General features: G+C 46.5%; 1 protein-coding gene across 2 annotated transcripts in view; it reads right to left on the minus strand.

Moving 5' to 3' along the window:
* Window positions 1–18,943, minus strand: part of LOC111968865 (tyrosine-protein kinase receptor) — an 89,954-nt gene that overhangs the window by 16,628 nt on the left and 54,383 nt on the right. For both annotated transcript variants that reach the window (XM_023994786.2, XM_023994785.2), the window contains exons 8-14: window positions 17,958–18,058; window positions 17,422–17,582; window positions 17,095–17,189; window positions 12,805–12,903; window positions 12,393–12,567; window positions 1,835–1,985; window positions 1,347–1,466 (exon numbers count right to left, since the gene is read on the minus strand). In XM_023994786.2, the coding sequence (XP_023850554.1) occupies window positions 1,347–1,466; window positions 1,835–1,985; window positions 12,393–12,567; window positions 12,805–12,903; window positions 17,095–17,189; window positions 17,422–17,582; window positions 17,958–18,058 (902 nt within the window). The remainder of the gene's footprint in view (window positions 1–1,346; window positions 1,467–1,834; window positions 1,986–12,392; window positions 12,568–12,804; window positions 12,904–17,094; window positions 17,190–17,421; window positions 17,583–17,957; window positions 18,059–18,943) is intronic.

An 18,943-nucleotide genomic window follows, 5' to 3' on the forward strand; every position in this document is an offset into this window, starting at 1 on the left:
GTTAGTCCATTATAGTTTGTTAAATGGCTTACAGAAACAAAATAAAAAAATGTTGACCTATTTTTGATAAATACATTCACTTCAACCCATTTGCAGTCCATATTGTTCTAAGTAATTGCACGGCTTCAATAGCATTCACACTGATATAGGGGCTAGGCCTACTGTAAATTGCATTATGGCTTAGCATTGACATGTCAAACATTGTCAATAAGCAAGATTACATTTATTATTGATAAGGCCTAAAAAGATCATGAATAATTCGAATCAAATTCTAAACAAAGCAACAACTTATTTTAATATTAAAACAAAGCAGACCATGGAGGGTTTTACGCACATTCAAATCTTTTCTCAGTAGCTGGACAAAGATCCTGAATAAATATAAAGGGAGAATGTCCACTCACCGTTATACTGCTCCCAAATAGGCCTATGTTTTATGAACATAGTCGGAACCATCTTACAGATCAGATCGCCTTCACACATCTCCACAAGTAGCATTACAAGCGCCCCARGTACATTGTCACCATAAAACCAGGAAGGTCAATCATTCTAATAAGTTTGGTTGTAATAAAATTGTATGAAAAACAAGCAATCTGTTTTTTTAACAACAACAATAATAAATAAAATGTCAAATGTAATGACATCATAAAATCTCCAGGATAAAAAGACACATTGCTGTTGAACCAGCCTTCGTTATTGTAGGCCTGAGGGAGGGCTTTCGGAAATTAGCACTTTGGATTATGTTTTTAAGGACACACCTTAAATATTTCCAGCCACCCATCTGAGTGCAAGCGAAATTATATTAGACAGGTAAATAGCTGAACCTGGCGTTAGGGCTGGAACATGCCAGTGCGCCAGTTTTTAAATTATGAAATTGCAAACTAACGTGCATTTGACACCKGCGCCGCCTTAACACCAGCCAAAAATAGAATCCTAAAAGGGCATTATCATCATTTTCACAATTTCACAGTATTGTTCCAACCTCCTAGTGTGGAAATATATATAAAACACAGGAAAATCACTCTACCCTCTGTCATAGTCCATAGTGCAAATGAGGGGCCAGTCCAGCGTTTCAAAGAYATAAAACTTCTAGATTAAAGGGTTCTTGTCATACAAACCAGTTAACATAAACTCTGACCTCTACTGCTTGTAACACTACATCTGTAGATAAATACCATGATAAATAATATTTTAGAATGGCTTCAGAAGATCTTCTAAGCTCATCCATCGGTTCATATCTAACAGCTACATGTGCTTCCGATGGACACCATCATGGCTTTCATTTTGTGGAGATGAGATAAAGGCAGAGAACAGTTGACTCAAGTTAGGTTAAGAGGAGGGTCTCTTACCTTGTAGATATAGGTGGCTCCTCCGCCTCCCCCTCCTCCTCCTGCCCACTCTTCACCAGTGAACTCATCTTCTATCACCGAGGATTCCCCRAAGCAGATCTTCTGTGTCAGGGGATTTCTCTACAGAGAACATTTGAATGTGGTTAGATCAGAGAGAGAGTGGCTGCAAGTCTGAGATTTTCTTTTCATACCATCAGGAGATAAATACTTCAGGGTGGCACCCAAGATAGCAGAAAGTTGAAAGGAAAGTAAACGCTCACTAAAATGAATCGGACATATTTGAACAGCAGGTTATCCGGTAACACTTTATTTGAATAGTCCACCTGTAGACGCTCTATAGACTATTTACAGACTCAGTAACATGTCGACTAACTATCTACTATCTACTGCTCTACAGATGGAAAATCCGGACTATCCAAATAAAGTGTGACTGTTTATCCACCCATAATGTCACCCGAGGTAACCTAACTCTCCCCTCTACGACTCACCCCTGGACAGGCATCCTCCCCCTGATGTCCCACCAGTATATACATGATGTCTCCCTTCTCCAGAGGGAAGATGGCTGAGATGAAGACCCCGTGGGAGCGCTTGTTGTGGTTCTTTGCTCCTTTGCCACCTGCGGCTCCATAGGCTGAGATCCTAAGGATTGCACAGTAAACCATAGAAATGGAATGAATAGAAAGTGTGTCTTCATTCAAGTCAATGATGGCATAATGGGTGGACTGGCAGCCYTTTTGAGTGCACCCATGCCAGGAAGTAAAAGCAGGAAGTGTACCCTTCAATCTGTGTTGTGATTTGTTGAATCAACTACTCAAAGGACATTACAAAAAATACATTCCATTGTTTGATTCACATAAGTTAGCATCATTTGAATGAACATTCTACATGACCATGGCAATCCAGCATCAGTTGATAGACCATTCCAAAATACAATGGAAATTATTGCAAGTGTACCTACGAGTTTACCAGATTGCCAGGGTTAGAGCTTCCAAGCCCATTCTATTCATTCTATTTCTATGCAGTAAACTATGGTGGCAAAATTACAAACTTTGTTATGCACATGCGTTGTACAAGCCTTAAAACCTGTACATTTCCACTTGCTGTTTCTCTCATGTAAGAAAAAGACAGTGTTTTTCCTCTATTTTCTGAGCAACTTGGTCACGCGGCCAAAGACAAAGAGCCTCAGAGTGAACACAGTTTTTGGTCCATCCTGTTCTTTTCGTATCTTTCAAAGGCACAGCTGTGTGGAGACATGACGAGAACAGATGCTAGCTTGAGCATCAGCGACACTTCTATCCGCTGAAAGGAGTGACAAAACTGGCGTCACTTGTTTGTGCGCAATGTTCCCACCATGCTCTCACACACCTGCTAAACTGCCACGTAGACAGAGGTTGTAATTCCCTATAAAGGCTGAGACCCAACTCTTGTGAGTTGGGCTCTTAAATCTGCACTGTTGTTGAGTGGATTGTTAACCAGCTCCAGATTTGCAAATCTTCTAATAAAAAGTTMTTGTTTTGAAAAATCTGCCYTCTCTCTTCCTTTTGATTAGAATTTCCACGACAAAAACACATGAGGAGACCACTGAAGGCCATGTTTGGTGTCACGCCCTGTTCTGTTTCACCTGTCCTTGAGATTGTCTCCACCCCCTCCAGGTGTCACTGATTTTCCCCAGTGTATTTAACCCTGTGCCAGTTCGTCTTGTACGTTTTCCAAGTCAACCAGCATTTTTCCCATTCTCCTGCTTTTTGCTATTCTCCTTTTTCTAGTCCTCCCGGTTTTGACCCTTGCCTGTTTCTGGACCCTGTACCCGCCTGCCTGACCCTTCTGCCTGCCTTGACCACGAGCTTGTCTGCCACTCTGTACCTCCTGGACTCTGATCTGGTTTTGACCTTTTGCCTGTCCACGACCATTCTCTTGCCTACTCCTTCTGGATTTATACACACTGTAAGACCAACTATCTGCCTCCTGTGRCTGCATCTGGGTCTCGCCTTGTGTCATGATAGTACGAACTGGCCATGACAGACCCAGCAGACTTYGACCAGCTCCGCCACGCTGTCTCCCTGCAGGGAGCCACCATTGGGAGACATGAGGAGTTGTTACAGGGCCTTTTGGAAGGGCTCAGATCCTTGACGGAARGCCACGACCATGGGTTAAAGGCTATTATGGAGCAAATCAGGGAGTTAGCTCAGCGGCTGCCTGCCACCTCTGAAAAAACCCAATCACCCAGTAATTTTTTCCCTCTCTGTGGTGAGTTTGTACAGCCTATCCCGGCTCCCCGAGAACCCCGCTTACCTCCGGAGCGATAATCGGGGAATCCTGGTGCCTGCCGGGGTTTTCTTTCTCAGTGCTCACTTATTTTTGAGTTACAGCCGTCTTCGTTTACTTCAGACCAATCGAAGATAGCGTATATCATTACGCTAATGTCGGAAAGGGCGCTCTCCCCTGGCTACGGCAGTTTGGGAGCAACAATATGCCATTTGTGGTCATCTGGAGGAATTTATGGCAGAGGTGAGAAAGGTATTTGAGTCTCCGGTATCTGGGAGAAAGGCGGCCAGTAAACTGCTTGACTACTTACGTAAAAACTCCCGTAGTGTGGCAGACTACGCGGTTGATTTTCACACGTTGGCGGCCGAGAGTGCCTGGAATCCGGAGTCTCTTGTCGATACTTTTCTGCATGGATTATCTGAGGATGTAAAGGATGAGCTAGCTGCTCGGGAATTGCCGATGGAATTGACTCTCTTATCGCCCTAACCATCAAAATCAATSGACGCCTAAGGGAACGTAGGAGTGAGAAGAGGTCTGGTCTCGGGCACACTGGTGCACCCGCTATGGCTCGTTCACCTTCGAGGCAATCCGGAAGTTTCTAAAGGCAGCTTTTCCGAGAGGATTCGAAGCCCCCCGAGCACTCTCGTGAATCTACGATGGGTGAGTTGGATACTCCTGAGCTTATGCAGTTGGGAAGAGCTAGGTTATCAGTTGGGGTACGCTCACGGAGGATGAACAGTAACTGTTGTCTGTACTGTGGAGGGGCATTTTATAGCTACCTGCCRTATTAGGAAACCCTTGTTTCTAGTGGGTACCAGCACTATGGTGAATCAGACTGGGAGTTACCTAATTCCCATCACCCGCACACCCTTTTTTGTGCTTGTGCTGTGGGGAGACCAATCTAAGTCTCTCCGAGTGCTCATTGACTCTGGGGCTGATGAAAGTTTTATGGATGCCGCTATTGCTTCGGAGCTTGGTATTCCCACTCAGCCTCTCTCTGTTACCATGGATGCTAGGGCACTGGATGGCCGCTCTATAGGGGAAGTCACTCYTAGTACTGTGCCCGTTCAATTACGGGTTTCTGGTAACCACAGTGAGACCATACAGTTCCTCCTCATTGCATCTCCCCACGTTTCAGTCGTTTTGMGATTTTCCTGGCTACAAAAGCACAATCCGGTGATTGARTGGACCACAAGCTCCATCCTGGGGTGGAGCCCATTTTGCCATTCCCACTGCCTTCAAGCAGCACAGCCTTCCCCAAGTCATCTTCCTCAGGATGTTAGCAAGACTGTGGATGTCTCTGCTATTCCCACTGAATACCATGATCTCCTAGAAGTGTTCAGTAAGGCACAGGCTACTTCCCTTCCCCCGCACTGTCCTTATGACTGTGCCATTGATCTTCTCCCAGGCACTACACCACCTCGGGGTCGGTTGTATTCTCTGTCCYGACCAGAGACCAAAGCTAATGGAGGAGTACCTAGGAGTTTCTGGCCACTGGGGCCGTCCGTCCGTCTGCATCTCCAGCCGGCGCAGGTTTTTCTTTGTGGAAAAGAAGGACAAGACCCTGCGTCCGTGCATTGACTATCAGGGACTTAATGACATTACGGTAAAAAAATCGTTATCCCCTTCCTCTCCTCGACATTTGAACCTCTCCAGGGAGCCACCATATGTTCCACGTTGGACCTTTGGAATGCCTACCAACTGGTTCGGATACATGAGGGGGATGAGTGGAAGACAGCCTTCAACACAGCCAGTGGACATTATGAGTACCAGGTCATGCCATTTGGACTCACAAATGCCCCTGCTGTTTTCCAGGCTTTGGTCAATGATGTGCTCCGGGACACGCTAAACCGTTTTGTGATCGTTTACCTTGACGACATCCTGTTTTTTTCCTGATCTGCCCAAGAACATGTACTTCATGTCAGACAGGTTCTTCAGCGCCTCCTGGAGAAGCAATTGTTTGTGAAAGCCGAGAAGTGTGAGTTCCACCACTCTACTATCACCTTTCTGGGATATGTCATTGTTGAGGGCAATGTTCAGATGGATCCTAGAAAGGTGAAAGCAGTGGTGGATTGGCCTCAACCAACATCCAGGGTGCAGTTACAACGGTTTCTTGGTTTTGCTAACTTCTACCGCCGTTTCATTCAGGATTACAGCACCCCTCTCGGCACTCACCTCTCCCAAGGTACCGTTCAAATGGTCTCCAGCTGTCGACAAAGCCTTTGTTGACCTGAAGCACCGGTTCACATCAGCTCCCATCCTCATTCATCCGGACCCCTCGCGTCAATTTGTGGTAGAAGTTGATGCTTCGGATGTTGGAGTAGGGGCCATTCTGTCCCAGCAATCTGCCCAGGATCAAAAGCTTCATCCCTGTGCCTTCCTGTCCCATTGTCTCAATCCTGCAGAGAGGAACTACAATGTACACAATCGAGAACTCCTGGCAGTTAAAATGGCGTTGGAAGAGTGAAGGCACTGGCTGGAAGGAGCAGAACAGCCATTCTTGGTCTGGACCGACCATAAAAACTTGGAATATCTCCGTACAGCCAAGCGCCTCAACTCCAGGCAGGCCCGGTGGATGCTCTTGTTTACCAGATTCAACTTCACCATTTCCTGCCGCCCAGGGTCAAAAAATGTGAAGCCTGACGCTCTCTCCCGCCTATACAGTTCCTCTGCCACACCCTCGACCTCCGAAACCGTTCTCCCTACCTCATGCCTTGCTGCCACTGTGGATTAGGGTATTGAGAACCTGGTTCGCGAGGCGCAACGCTCCCAGCCTGGACCTAAATGGGGCCCGGCTAACCGGCTGCTTGTCCCTAACCCAGTCCGGTCCCGGGTCCTGGAATGGGCTCATTCCTCCAGGCTGACCTGTCATCAAGAGTCCCGTCYTACACTAGCCTTCCTCCGACAACGATTCTGGTGGCCCACAATAGTTTCTGACATCWCTGCRTTCGTCGCCGCGTGCACAGTGTGTTCTCAGATTTAGACTCCACGGCAAGCTCCTTCTGGCCACTACCGGTCCCTCATCGTCCCTGGTCTCATATATCTCTGGACTTTGTCACTGGGCTCCTTCCGTCTGATGGCAACACTGTCATTCTGGCYGTAGTCGATCGGTTCTCCAAGGCCGCCCATTTCATCCCTCTCCCCAAACTACCTTCTGCCAAGGAGACGGCCCAGCTTAGGGTGCGGCATGTCTTCCGGATCCATGGGCTCCCGGTAGACATGGTCTCCGATCGGGATCCTCAGTTTTTGTCTCAGTTCTGGAAGGCATTCTGCACCCTTATTGGGTCGTCGGCCAGCCTGTCATTGGGATTCCATCCCCAAACCAACGGTCAGTCGGAGCGAGCCAACCAAGATCTGGAAACCACCTTGAGATGCCTGGTCTCAACCAAACTCACTACCTGGAGCTGTCAACTGGTCTGGGTGGAGTATGCCCGGAACACCCTTCCCTGTTCGGCCACGGGACTCTCCCCTTTGGAGTGCTCCATGGGGTATCAGCCTCCACTCTTCCCAGAACAAGAGCAGGAGGTCAGCGTACCCTCGGCCCAGATGTTTGTCCGCCACTGTCGACGTACCAGGAGAAGAGCCAGGGCGGCTATTCTCATGACCAACTCCAGGWATCGTCAACAAGCGGACCGTCGCCGGACTCCAGCTCCCCGCTACCGCACTGGGCAGAGGGTATGGCTTTCCACTCGGGACCTGCCRCTGCGGGTAGAGTCCCGCAAACTGTCTCCCCGGTTCATTGGTCCTTTTCCCATCTCCATCTCCTGCTGTCCATCTTGTGTTACCCCGTACCCTTCGTATCCACCCTACTTTCCATGTGTCCAGAATTAAACCTGTGTCTCCTGTCCTTTGTCTTCTGTTTCCAGGCCCATCCCTCCCCCCGGGTAATTGWTGGCCAGTGTACACGGTGAGACGCCTCCTGAAGGTTCGACCACGGGGCAGGAGTTTCCAGTACCTGGTTGACTGGGAGGGTTATGGCCCGGAGGAGAGGTGCTGGGTTCCTGCTAAAGACATCTTGGACCCGGCCCTCATCGCCGATTTCCACCGCCGACACCCCGGGCAGCCAGGTGGCGTCCCTAGGGGGGAAGGGGGGGTACTATCACACTCTGACTGCCATTTTCACCCCTTTCTGGAACTTTGATGGTTTATGACTAAGCCACTCTAATAATTTAAGATCTCTCTGGTGCCCCCCCCCCCCAGACAGGATATGAACACGTCATAAACCATCTAAAAAATTACAGGAAATTAGCTGTAAAATTGCTACATTTTTTCTGTGAAGAATAGCAGGAAATGTTCTTTAAAAATGCAAATTCTCTCAGCCTCTCAGAAACTGTGGTACACCACTGGTTAAAAGGGGTAAGGATAGGCAATGAGAAGATATGGGGAGCTTCTTTATTAGCATTGGTGTCTAACTGGAATTAATGGCAGCCATAACCAGACTAATTGGAATTAATAGCAGTAGYGGCATAATCCTGATTTTACTTATGCAGATAAATAAAACAAAGGCATGGGAAATATCAGAAATGTTGTAATATAATTATTACCAACCTTAAATATTGTAATATAATCATAAATACTGTTTATACAGGTTTTATACCAATTTTCTGTATAAATAGCCTGGATCCCGAGCGGCACAGGCACACTGCATCTCAGTGCAAGAGGCATCACTATAGTACCTYGTTTGAATCCAGGTATCACATCCTGCCGTGATTGGGAGTCCCATAGGGCGGCGCACAATTGGCCCAGCATCGTTGGGGTTTGGCCTGAGTAGGCTGTCATTGTAAATAAGAATTTGTTCTTAACTGGCTTCCTAGTTAAATAAAGGTTAAATAAAAAATTAAATAAATATATGTAAACAGAGCATGAATGAACATTTATGCAATCATTCCCCTAAAACTGTCTCGCTAGCTAACAAACATACAGAGCAGATAAATTCTTCAAATTAATTATTTAACACAATWTCTTATCACTTGACTGGCAAACCATAGTTTACCAATTCCCTGACCCAATTGGCTTACCTTTATCCCATTTTAAGAAAGTTCATGTCCATTCTAGTATTCTAATTCCTAATTCTATGGGGGCAAACTCCTGGGGGTCCCCCAAGAGCCCCTGGGCCCCCAGCCTTGCGGGGGATGTGGCGGTGTGTGGTAAGCCAGCGCTTTTAACATCTAGTGTTGTAATAAGGCCGCGTGACTAGAACAGCAAATCAAATAAATTAGTTCAAAGCCTTGGTTTGGCAGGTTCCAGATTAGGGAGAGAGAGTGAGCACAGATAGACTAATCTAATTCTCTATTTGGTGAGTCATGCTTCTCACTCTGCTCCAGTCTTTCTCGCGCACGCACACACACACACACACACACCACACACACACACACAGCGCAGGAAGGCAGGCAGGGGCTGAGCCCACGTCATACTCTTCCTCCCCTAACTTAGATGATTTGAAAATCAATCTTGATACTCCAGAGACTTGCCTATATTGATCGGTCTAGCAGATCCGTGACACGAAGTAGTATTTAATCAGTTGACTGATTTTTCAGGTTGTGCTGCTTCCTGCCAGCTGTCAATACTGATGTACAGATGCAATCATTGGTCAAGGGGCTTGTTTCAAGCATCTTCTGCGCCGRAGAAGGGGCAGACGGTGCGATCTTCTGGTCAGGCTCCGTAGACGGGCACATCGCTCACCGCTCCCGAGTATACTACTCGCCAATGTCCAGCCTCTTGACACCAAGGTAAACYAAATTCGAGCAAGGGTTGCCTTCCAGAGAGACATCAGAGATTGTAACATTCTCTGTTTCACGAAAACATGGCTCACTCGGGATATGTTATCAGATTCGGTACAGCCAATCGGTTTCTTCACGCATCGCAGCGACAGAAACAAACATCTCTCTGGTAAGAAGAAGGGCGGGGGTGTATGCCTTATGATTAACGAGTCGTGGTGTGATCATTACAACATACAGGAACTCAAGTCAATTTGTTCACCTGACCTAGAATTCCTTACAATCAAATGCCAACCGCATTATCTACCAAGATAATTATCTTAGACTATAATCACAGCCGTGTATACCCCCCCCAAGCAGACACCTCAATGGCCCTGAAAGAACTTAATTGGACTCTATGTAAACTGGAAACCATTTATCCTGAGGGTGCATTTATTGTAGCTGGGGATTTTAACAAAGCTAATCTGAAAAAAAGGCTCCCTAATTTTTATCAGCATATCGAATGCGTGACCCGGGCTGGCAGCATTCTGGATCATTGCTACTCTAACGTCCGTGACGCATACAAAGCCCTCCCTCGCCCTCCTTTCGGTAAATCTGACCAGAATTCCATTTTGTTGCTCCCAGCCTATAGACAGAAACTAAAACAGGAAACGCCCGGGCTCAGGTCTGTTCAACGCTGGTCCGACAAATCGGATTCCACGCTTCAAGATTGCTTTGATCATGTGGACTGGGATATGTTCCAGATAGCCTCATACAACAACAATGATGTATACGCTGATTCGGTGAGCGAGTTTATTAGCAAGTGCATTGGTGATGTTGTACCCASAGTGTCTATTAAAACCTTCCCCAACCAGAAACCGTGGATTGATGGCAGCATTCGCGCAAAACTGAAAGCGCGAACGACTGCTTTTAATCATGGCAAGGCGACCGGAAACATGACCGAATACAAACAGTGTAGCTATTCCCTCTGCAAGGCGATCAAACAAGCTAAGCGTCAGTATAGAGACAAACTGGAGTCGCAATTCAACGGCTCAAGACACAAGACGTATGTGGCAGGGTCTACAGTCAATCATGGATTACAAAAAGAAAACAAGCCCCGTCGCAGACACGGAAGTCTTGCTCCCAGAAAAATTATACAACTTCTTTGCTCGCTTTGAGGAAAATACAGTGCCACTGACACAGCTCGCAACTAAAACCTGCGGGCTCTCCTTCACCGCGGCCAACGTGAGTAAAACATTTAAACGTGTTAACCCTCGCAAGGCTGCGGCCCAGATGGCATCCCCAGCCGCGTCCTCAGAGCATGCGCAGACCAGCTGGCTGGTGTGTTTACGGACATATTCAATCAATCCCTATCCCAGTCTGCTGTTCCCACATGCTTCAAGAGAGCCACCATTGTTCCTGTTGCCAAGAAAGCTAAGGTAACTGAGCTAAACAATTATTGCTCCGTAGCACTCACTTCCATCATCATGAAGTGCTTTGAGAGACTAGTCAAGGATCATATCACCTACACCCTACCTGACACCCTAGACCCACTCCAATTTGCTTACCTCCCCAATAGGTCCACAGATGACGCAATCACAATCACACCGCACACTGCCCTAACCCATCTGGACAAGAGGAATACCTATGTAAGAAAGCTGTACATCGATTACAGCTCAGCATTTAACACCATACCCTCCAAACTCATCATTAAGCTCAAGACCCTGGGTCTCAACCCTGCCCTGTGCAACTGGGTCTTGTACTTTCTGACGGGCCGCCCCCAGGTGGRGAGGGWYGGAAACAACATCTCCACCCCGCTGATCCTCAACACTGGGGTTCCACAAGGTTGCGTTCTCAGCCCTCTCCTGTACTCCCTGTTCACCCATGACTGCGTGGCCATGCACCCCTCCAACTCAATCATCAAGTTTGCAGACAACAATACAGTGGTAGGCTTGATTACCAACAACGACGAGACGGCCTACAGGGAGGAGGTGAGTGCCATCGGAGTGTGGTGTCAGGATAATAACCTCACACTCACACTCAACGTCAACAAAACAAAGCAGATGATCGTGGACTTCAGGAAATAGCAGAGGGAGCACCCCCCTATCCACATCGATGGGACAGTAGTGGAGAAGGTGGAAAGTTTAAGTTCCTCGGCGTACACATCACAGACAAACTGAAATGGTCCACCCACACAGACAGCGTGGTGAAGAAGGCGCAGCAGCGCCTCTTCAACCTCAGGAGGCGGAAGAAATTTGACTTGTTACCAAAAACACACAAACTTTTACAGATGCACAATCGAGAGCATCCTGTCGGGCTGTATCACCGCCTGGTACGGCAACTGCTCTGCCCACAATSGTAAGGCTCTCCAGAGGGTAGTGAGGTCTGCACAACGCATCACCGGGGGCAAACTACCTGCCCTCCAGGACACCTACAGCACACGATGTCACAGGAAGGCCAAAAACAACCACCCGAGCCACTGCCCGTTCACCAGAAGGCGAGGTTGTACTAATTGTACTGATGCATCAAAGCTGGGACCGAGAGACTGAAAAACAGCTTCTATCTCAAAGCCATCAGACTGTTAAACAGCCATCACTAACATTGAGTGGCTGCTGCCAACATACTGACTCAATCTCTAGCCACTTTAATAATTAAAAATTGGATGTAATAAATGTATCACTAGTCACTTTAAACAATGCCATTTTATATAATCTTTACATACCCTACATTACTCATCTCATATGTATATACTGTACTCTATACCATCTACTATGTCGCACGGCCATCGCTCATCCATATATTTTTATGTACATATTCTTATTCATTCCTTTACAATTGTGTGTATAAGGCAGTTGTTGTGAAATTGTTAGATTACTTGTTAGATATTACTGCACGGTCGGAACTAGAAGCACAAGCATTTCGCTACACTCGCATTAACATCTGCTAACCATGTGTATGTGAACAATAAAATTTGATTTGATATGGTTTAGTCTAGTGCAAAAGTGCTCTGATTGCAAAAACAGTTGTTGCCTGTAGCGTTCATGTTTCTACAACATTAGAAGAACATATCAAAACTTGCACCCACATGTATCTGTTGGTGGCTGGTACCCTCCAGGTCTGCACTCCTTTGAACGGGCCGTCCTTACCAACAGTGACATTGAAGTTGGTGTTGCGGTACGCGCTGTCACACTGGGCCTGGGTGGGGCCTCGGGGGCCACTGGCCCCACAGGATGTGAACCACCAGGTCATCAGGGACACCTCTGAAGAGAGGAGATAGACACGTCAGTCAACAAACAAACTCCCTGTGTTGCACAGAAAGAAGACAGACAAACAGACATATGGTAGAACAGCTGCTGAGGAAATCAAAGGAAATTACATTAATGGAAGCACCTTGTTTATTATGAAAAATGGCCAGGAAAAACCACTGTGAAAATCGAACCGCAAAGGCCATTGGTGATAGAAATGCTAAATATATTCCACTACAGCTGGTAGTGTACCTGAGGCAGAGGGCTCTGGGAGGGGGCTGAGGAAATCTAGCTCACTGATGGAGTCCATTTCATGGAAGAATCTGTGTCCGAGCAGCAGGGAGTTGAGATCTGAGAGGAGGGAGAAAGACACATTCATCGCTACAAAACATTCTCTTTCATACATTTTCCATTAATCATGGTCAATTCAAAGACAGAGACAGAATTTAGAGTGTAGATTTGGTTTTGGAAGCAGCTTAAGGTCCACAACTTAGTAGATAAAAATACATACACTAAGAAAAAAAGGTTATATCTAGAGGCTAAAAGGGCTCTTTGGCTGTCCACATAGGAGAAACCTTTGAAGAACCCTTTTTGGTTCCAGGTAGAACCCTTTCCAAAMGGTTCTGCCTGGAACCAAAAATGGTTCTGCCTGGAACCAAAAAGGGTTCTCCTATGGGGACAGTCGAAAAACCCTTTCTAAGCATGTATGAGCTGCAGGGTGACAGACAGACAGACAGACAGACAGACAGACAGACAGACAGACAGACAGACAGACAGGACAGACAGACAGACAGACAGACAGACCACGACAGACAGACAGACAGACAGACAGACAGACAGACGACAGACCAGACAAACAGACGACAGACAGACAGACAGAAACAGACAGACAGACAGACAGAACAGACAGACAGACAGCCAGACAGACAGACAGAGAGCAGACAGAACAGACAGACACAGACAGACAGACAGAACAGACAGACAGACAGCAGCAGACAGACAGAGACAGACAGACAGACAGACAAGACAGACAGACAGACAGACAGACAGACAGACAGACAGACAGACAGACAGACAGACAGACAGACAGACAGACAGACAGACAGACAGACAGACACGACAGACAGACAGACAGACAACAGACAGACAGACAGACAGACAGACAACGACAGACGACGACAGACAGACAGACAGACAGACAGACAGAGACAGACAGACAGACAGACAGACAGACAGACAGACAGACAGACAGACAGACAGACAGACAGACAGACAGACAGAAGACAGACAGACAGACAGACAAACAGACAGACAGACAGACAGACAGGACAGGAACACAGACAGACAGACACGACAGACAGACAGACAGACAGACAGACAAGACCAGACAGACAGACAGACAGACAGACGACAGACAGACAGACAGACAGACAGACAGAACAGACAGAAGACAGACAGACTGACAGACTGACTGACTGACTGACTTATGGAAAAAGTGGAGAAAGACGAAGGGCTTTAGGAGTTAAGTGATAATTGTGAGGGAAGACATCGTGAAAGTGTTAGCAGGAGACAAGATAAGGGCGGTTATGATTTAGTAGCTGCAACTAGATGTGGAATTCTGGAGGGTTTGGAGATGTGCTCCAGTAAAACGTAATAGGGACGATAAATCTGCATGCTGATCATATCCCGCCCAATTGGCGGCTGTCTGGCGTCGCCAACTTGCATGCCTTGCACGAAACCGGGCATACCTCTGCAAGCCCCCCTCCTCCCTTCCTTCCAATATTTACCCAACCGCATCTGGGTACAATGCCTATCAAATAAAACTAATGTTGGCAGGCTTCCCCCCAAATGTCTGACCAAAGAGCTTTATGGTAGATAACAATGGATGGAGCGAAGAAGATCTGTGCTCCAGTGTGACAATAACGTATATGACACTGGAACCTGCTGATTTTATTGTCAGATTGCGGATTCAATCCCAGGGAGAAGTATTCTACGGTCGGTTTCCCCCGTTCAGAAGCAATCAGGCAGTGTGTTGTCTTCCAGGGGAGCTCTCCAGCTGATTTGGAGGTGGCGGTTAGCCGACGCATCTGTGTGCATCATGCTTCGGTTAAGACTCTTCTCTTTCTTTGACTCTTCCTCAAAAGCTCTATTGTTTCCAGTCTTAAGGCATGCTCTATAGACGGTCTCATCTGCAACAACATGGGGGTGGATCAGCAGTTGTTATGGGGCGTTGCTCTCCACTGAATGTTACTGTGTCCTAACTAGAATCTATTCAGTTCCTCCTACACAAACGTCATGGCATATCTCAGGTGAATGGCGCGATTCAGTGATATAGGCCATGTGAGCTAATAGCCATCATCTAGTGGTCCTTTAAGGAATCTATTTCAAATCAAATTGTATTTGTCTCATGCGCCGAATACAACAGGTGTAGACCTTACAGTGAAATGCTTACTTACAAGCCCTTAACCAACAATACAGTTTTAAGAAAAATACAAAAAAAGAAAATAAATAAAGTAACAAATAATTAAAGAGCAGCAGTAAAATAACAATAGCCGGGCTATATACAGGGTAAACCGGTACAGAGTCAACGTGCAGGGGGCACCGGTTAGTCGAGGTAATTGAGGTAATATATACATATAGTAGAGTTATTAAAGTGACTTAAGCATAGATAATAACAGACAGTAGCAGCAGCGTAAAAGGGGGGGGGGGCAAGTAGTCTAGGTAGCCCTTTGATTAAATGTTCAGGAGTCTTACGGCTTGGGGGTAGAAGCTGTTAGAAGCCTCTTGGACCTAGACTTGGTGCTCTGGTACCGTTTGCCGTGCGGTAGCAGAGAGAACAGGCTATGACTAGGGTGGCTGGAGTCTTTGACAATTTTTTGGGCCTTCCTCTGACACCGCCTGGTATAGAGATCCTGGATGGCAAGAAGCTTGGCCCCAGTGATGTACTGGGCCATACACACTACCCTCTGCAGTGCCTTGCGGTCGGAGGCCGAGCAGTTGCCATACCAGGCAGTGATGCAACCAGTCAGGATGCTCTCGATTGTGCAGCTGTAGAACCTTTTGAGGATCTGAGGACCCGTGCCAAATCTTTTCAGTCTCCTGAGGGGGAATAGGTTTTGTCGTACCCTCTTCACTACTGTCTTGGTGTGCTCGGATCATGTTGGTTTGTTGGTGATGTGGACACCAAGGAACTTGAAGCTCTCAACCTGCTCCACTACAGCCCCGTCGATGAGAATGGGGGCGTGCTTGGTCCTCCTTTTCCTGTATTCTAATATCATCTCCTTAGTCTTGATCACGTTGAGGGAATTAGCTGTATCTCTATGAAAGAGACCCCTTTCTAATTTTATTTATATACTGTACATTTTTCATTTTTCTCCCCAATTTTGTGATATCAAATCTGTATTTATGATCTTGTCTCATTGCTGCAACTCCCCAACGGTCTCGGGAGAGGGGAAGGTCGAGACATGCATCCTTAAAACATGACCCGCCAAGCCGTGCTGCTTCTTAACACACTGCTTGGTTAACATAGGCAAATTACAGTTGGCCCAGAACAGAGCAGCACGTCTGACCCTTAAATGTACACGGAGGGCTAATATCAACAACATGCATATCAATCTCTTGGCTCAAAGTATAGGAAATATTGACTGCATCTCTACTGGTCTATTTGAGAGGTATTGACGTGTTAAAAGTACTGAGCTGTCTGTTTAACCGGTTAACACACAGCTCAGACACTCATACATACCCAACAAGACAAGCCACCAGAAAGGTCTCTACACAGTCCCCAAGTCCAGAATAAAGGCTAGGAAACACACAGTACTATTTAGAGCCATACGTACATGGACGCGGACTGTGAAGGCACAACGCGGACTGTGAAGAGACACACAGTCTAAAACATAAACTCTACACACACCCACACATTATTCTTAGTAATATAATGTAGTATTGTAATATTGTAATGTAATAACCGAGCAATGTACATTTGTAAAATGCACAATGTTTTGTATGACACAATGTTTTATGTCTGTTTGGACCAGGAAGAGTAACTGCTGCCTTGGCAACAGCTAATGGGGATCCTAATAAAATACTTAAACACAAACCCAGAAGTCAGCCATATGAATGTGTTGGAGGAAACACCATCTGACTGACAACGCTAGAGCGCAATGAGCCAAGGAAAGCCCTGCCAGCCAAACCCTCCCCTAACCCAAACGGTGCTGTGCCAATTGTGCACCATCCTTCGGGGCTCCCGGTCACAGCCGGCTTTGACAGAGTCAGGGATCGAACTCCAGGCTGTAGTGATGCTACCCCAGGCTGTAGTGATGCCTTAGACTGCTGTGCTACTCAGGAGGCCAAAAGAGGCCCCTCTCAATCAGTAAATGTAACCTTAAAATATTTAGGGAGTTTTACCTGAGAAATTATTCAATGATGTGTTTGGAGCCCTCCAAATAGTCACTCACTGTACTCGAGCCATACAGTATGTTATAGTATCTACATTGAGACCTGACTGTTTGTGTTGTGTACAGATTGTGTTGCATGGAGGGCTACCTGTGTCAAAGCATGCTGCCCCCAGGGTGATGTCATCTAGGGCGATGTCAGCATTGGAGCCTGGTCCCCACAGAGCCTTCACCTTGAGGTGGAACCTGGGGGAACACACATCACAATGAATGGAGAGAAACACAGTATGGCATTAAATCTAGATTTCACATTCGTTTTTGTTTTATTAAAATACCCTAAATTCTTTCACATTCTTTCACAGTAATCATTTATCAAACTACAATCACTCAAGAAACTCTAACTCTGAACTTTATGTACTGTAATGTTATGTGTTGACACCTCAGGTCAGTAATTACGCAGTACATTAGGGAACCATACCCACTGAGGAGGGCAGGTAGCTGTAGAGTGATGTCCTGCCAGTGATCTTTCCACTGTCCAGACCTCTCCCACACCAACCGGGACGTGGTAGTACTATTTTCCTCTAGTGACAACAGCACGGTGCCATTAAACTCCCCATAGAGATACAGGGAGAAATGCAACTGCAGACAGAGACATCCAGAAAGGATGTGAATTAGTGAATTTCATGACATATTTTTTGAAGACTTTAACATGACTTAAAACTATATGACGTTTGATATTCTGTGTGTAGTACCAGATGACTGCTCTCTGTTATGATAGACCAGCTGTCTGGGGGGGAAATCGGATTAATTACAAAAAATGCAAATCAATAGACAGGCCTTGGCTATGGTTGGTTGATCTGGCATCTTTTGAGGGTGTTTCTAAAACTCCCTTCATGAGGATGTCTAGAACTCATCAGTGAGTCATCAGTGAACATGTTGTTGGAAGGAGAGATTGTCTCATCAGTAAGGAAGCCATTGGGTGGCTGGATAGATATGTCCATTTACGCCTCTCACCTGACAGGCTGTCGTAGAGACTGGTTGGGGGAAGGAGTAACTCCGGACAGACACCTCATGACTGGAACTCCTCCTTCTCACGGCCAGGAACAGGAAGTGCCCTGAGGGAAAAGACAATAACCACAACACAGAGTGGAGCTGACACTGATGTAGTGCACCAGTCAACAGGGCATGACTGATAGAGCTCTGAAGAAAACAGTCTTTCAGTCCTCATCTCAAAAACAATACATTTTGCCTTGGCTTAGTGCAAGTCGATTTGGACTGAAACCAATTGGAGCTATAAACTGAAATGCAGAAAATGAATGGAAATCATCTCAGCAGCAATAGAACATGTTTTACATTACACACCATGCTGCTGGGCTTCATGATACTCAAGTGTTATAACTGATTGTAAATCATCGACAAACTGTTCAAAGGAATGTAATTCCATTCAGTGATAACCCAATAGGGAATTCCTCCTTTAGGTCTACAAAGCCTTTAGATTCCAAATGTTTTGAAAYCTTGAATTGGAATGAAAATCAAATCAAATTGTATTAGTCACATGCGCCTGTAGTCCACAATCATCTCCTTTGTCTTGATCACATTGAGGGAGAGGTTGTTGTCCTGGCACCACATGGCCAGGTCTCTGATCTCCTCCATATAGGCTGTCTCGTCGTTGTCGGTGATCAGGCCTACCACTGTTGTGTCATCGGAAAACTTAATGATGGTGTTGGAGTTGTGCCTGGCCATGCAGTCATGAGTGAACAGGGAGTACAGGACGGGACTGAGCACGTACCCCTGAGGGACCCCTGTGTTGAGGATCAGCATGGCGGATGTGTTGTTATCTACCCTTACCACATGGGGGTGGCCCGTCAGGGAGTCCAGGATCCAGTTGCAGAGGGAGGTGTTTAGTCCCAGGGTCCTTAGCTTATTGATGAGCTTTGAGGGCACTATGGTGTTGAACGCTGAGCTGTAGTCAATGAATAGCATTCTCACATAGGTGTTCC

Source organism: Salvelinus sp. IW2-2015, linkage group LG9 (assembly GCF_002910315.2).
Source record: "Salvelinus sp. IW2-2015 linkage group LG9, ASM291031v2, whole genome shotgun sequence".
Classification (NCBI taxonomy): Eukaryota; Metazoa; Chordata; class Actinopteri; order Salmoniformes; family Salmonidae; genus Salvelinus; species Salvelinus sp. IW2-2015.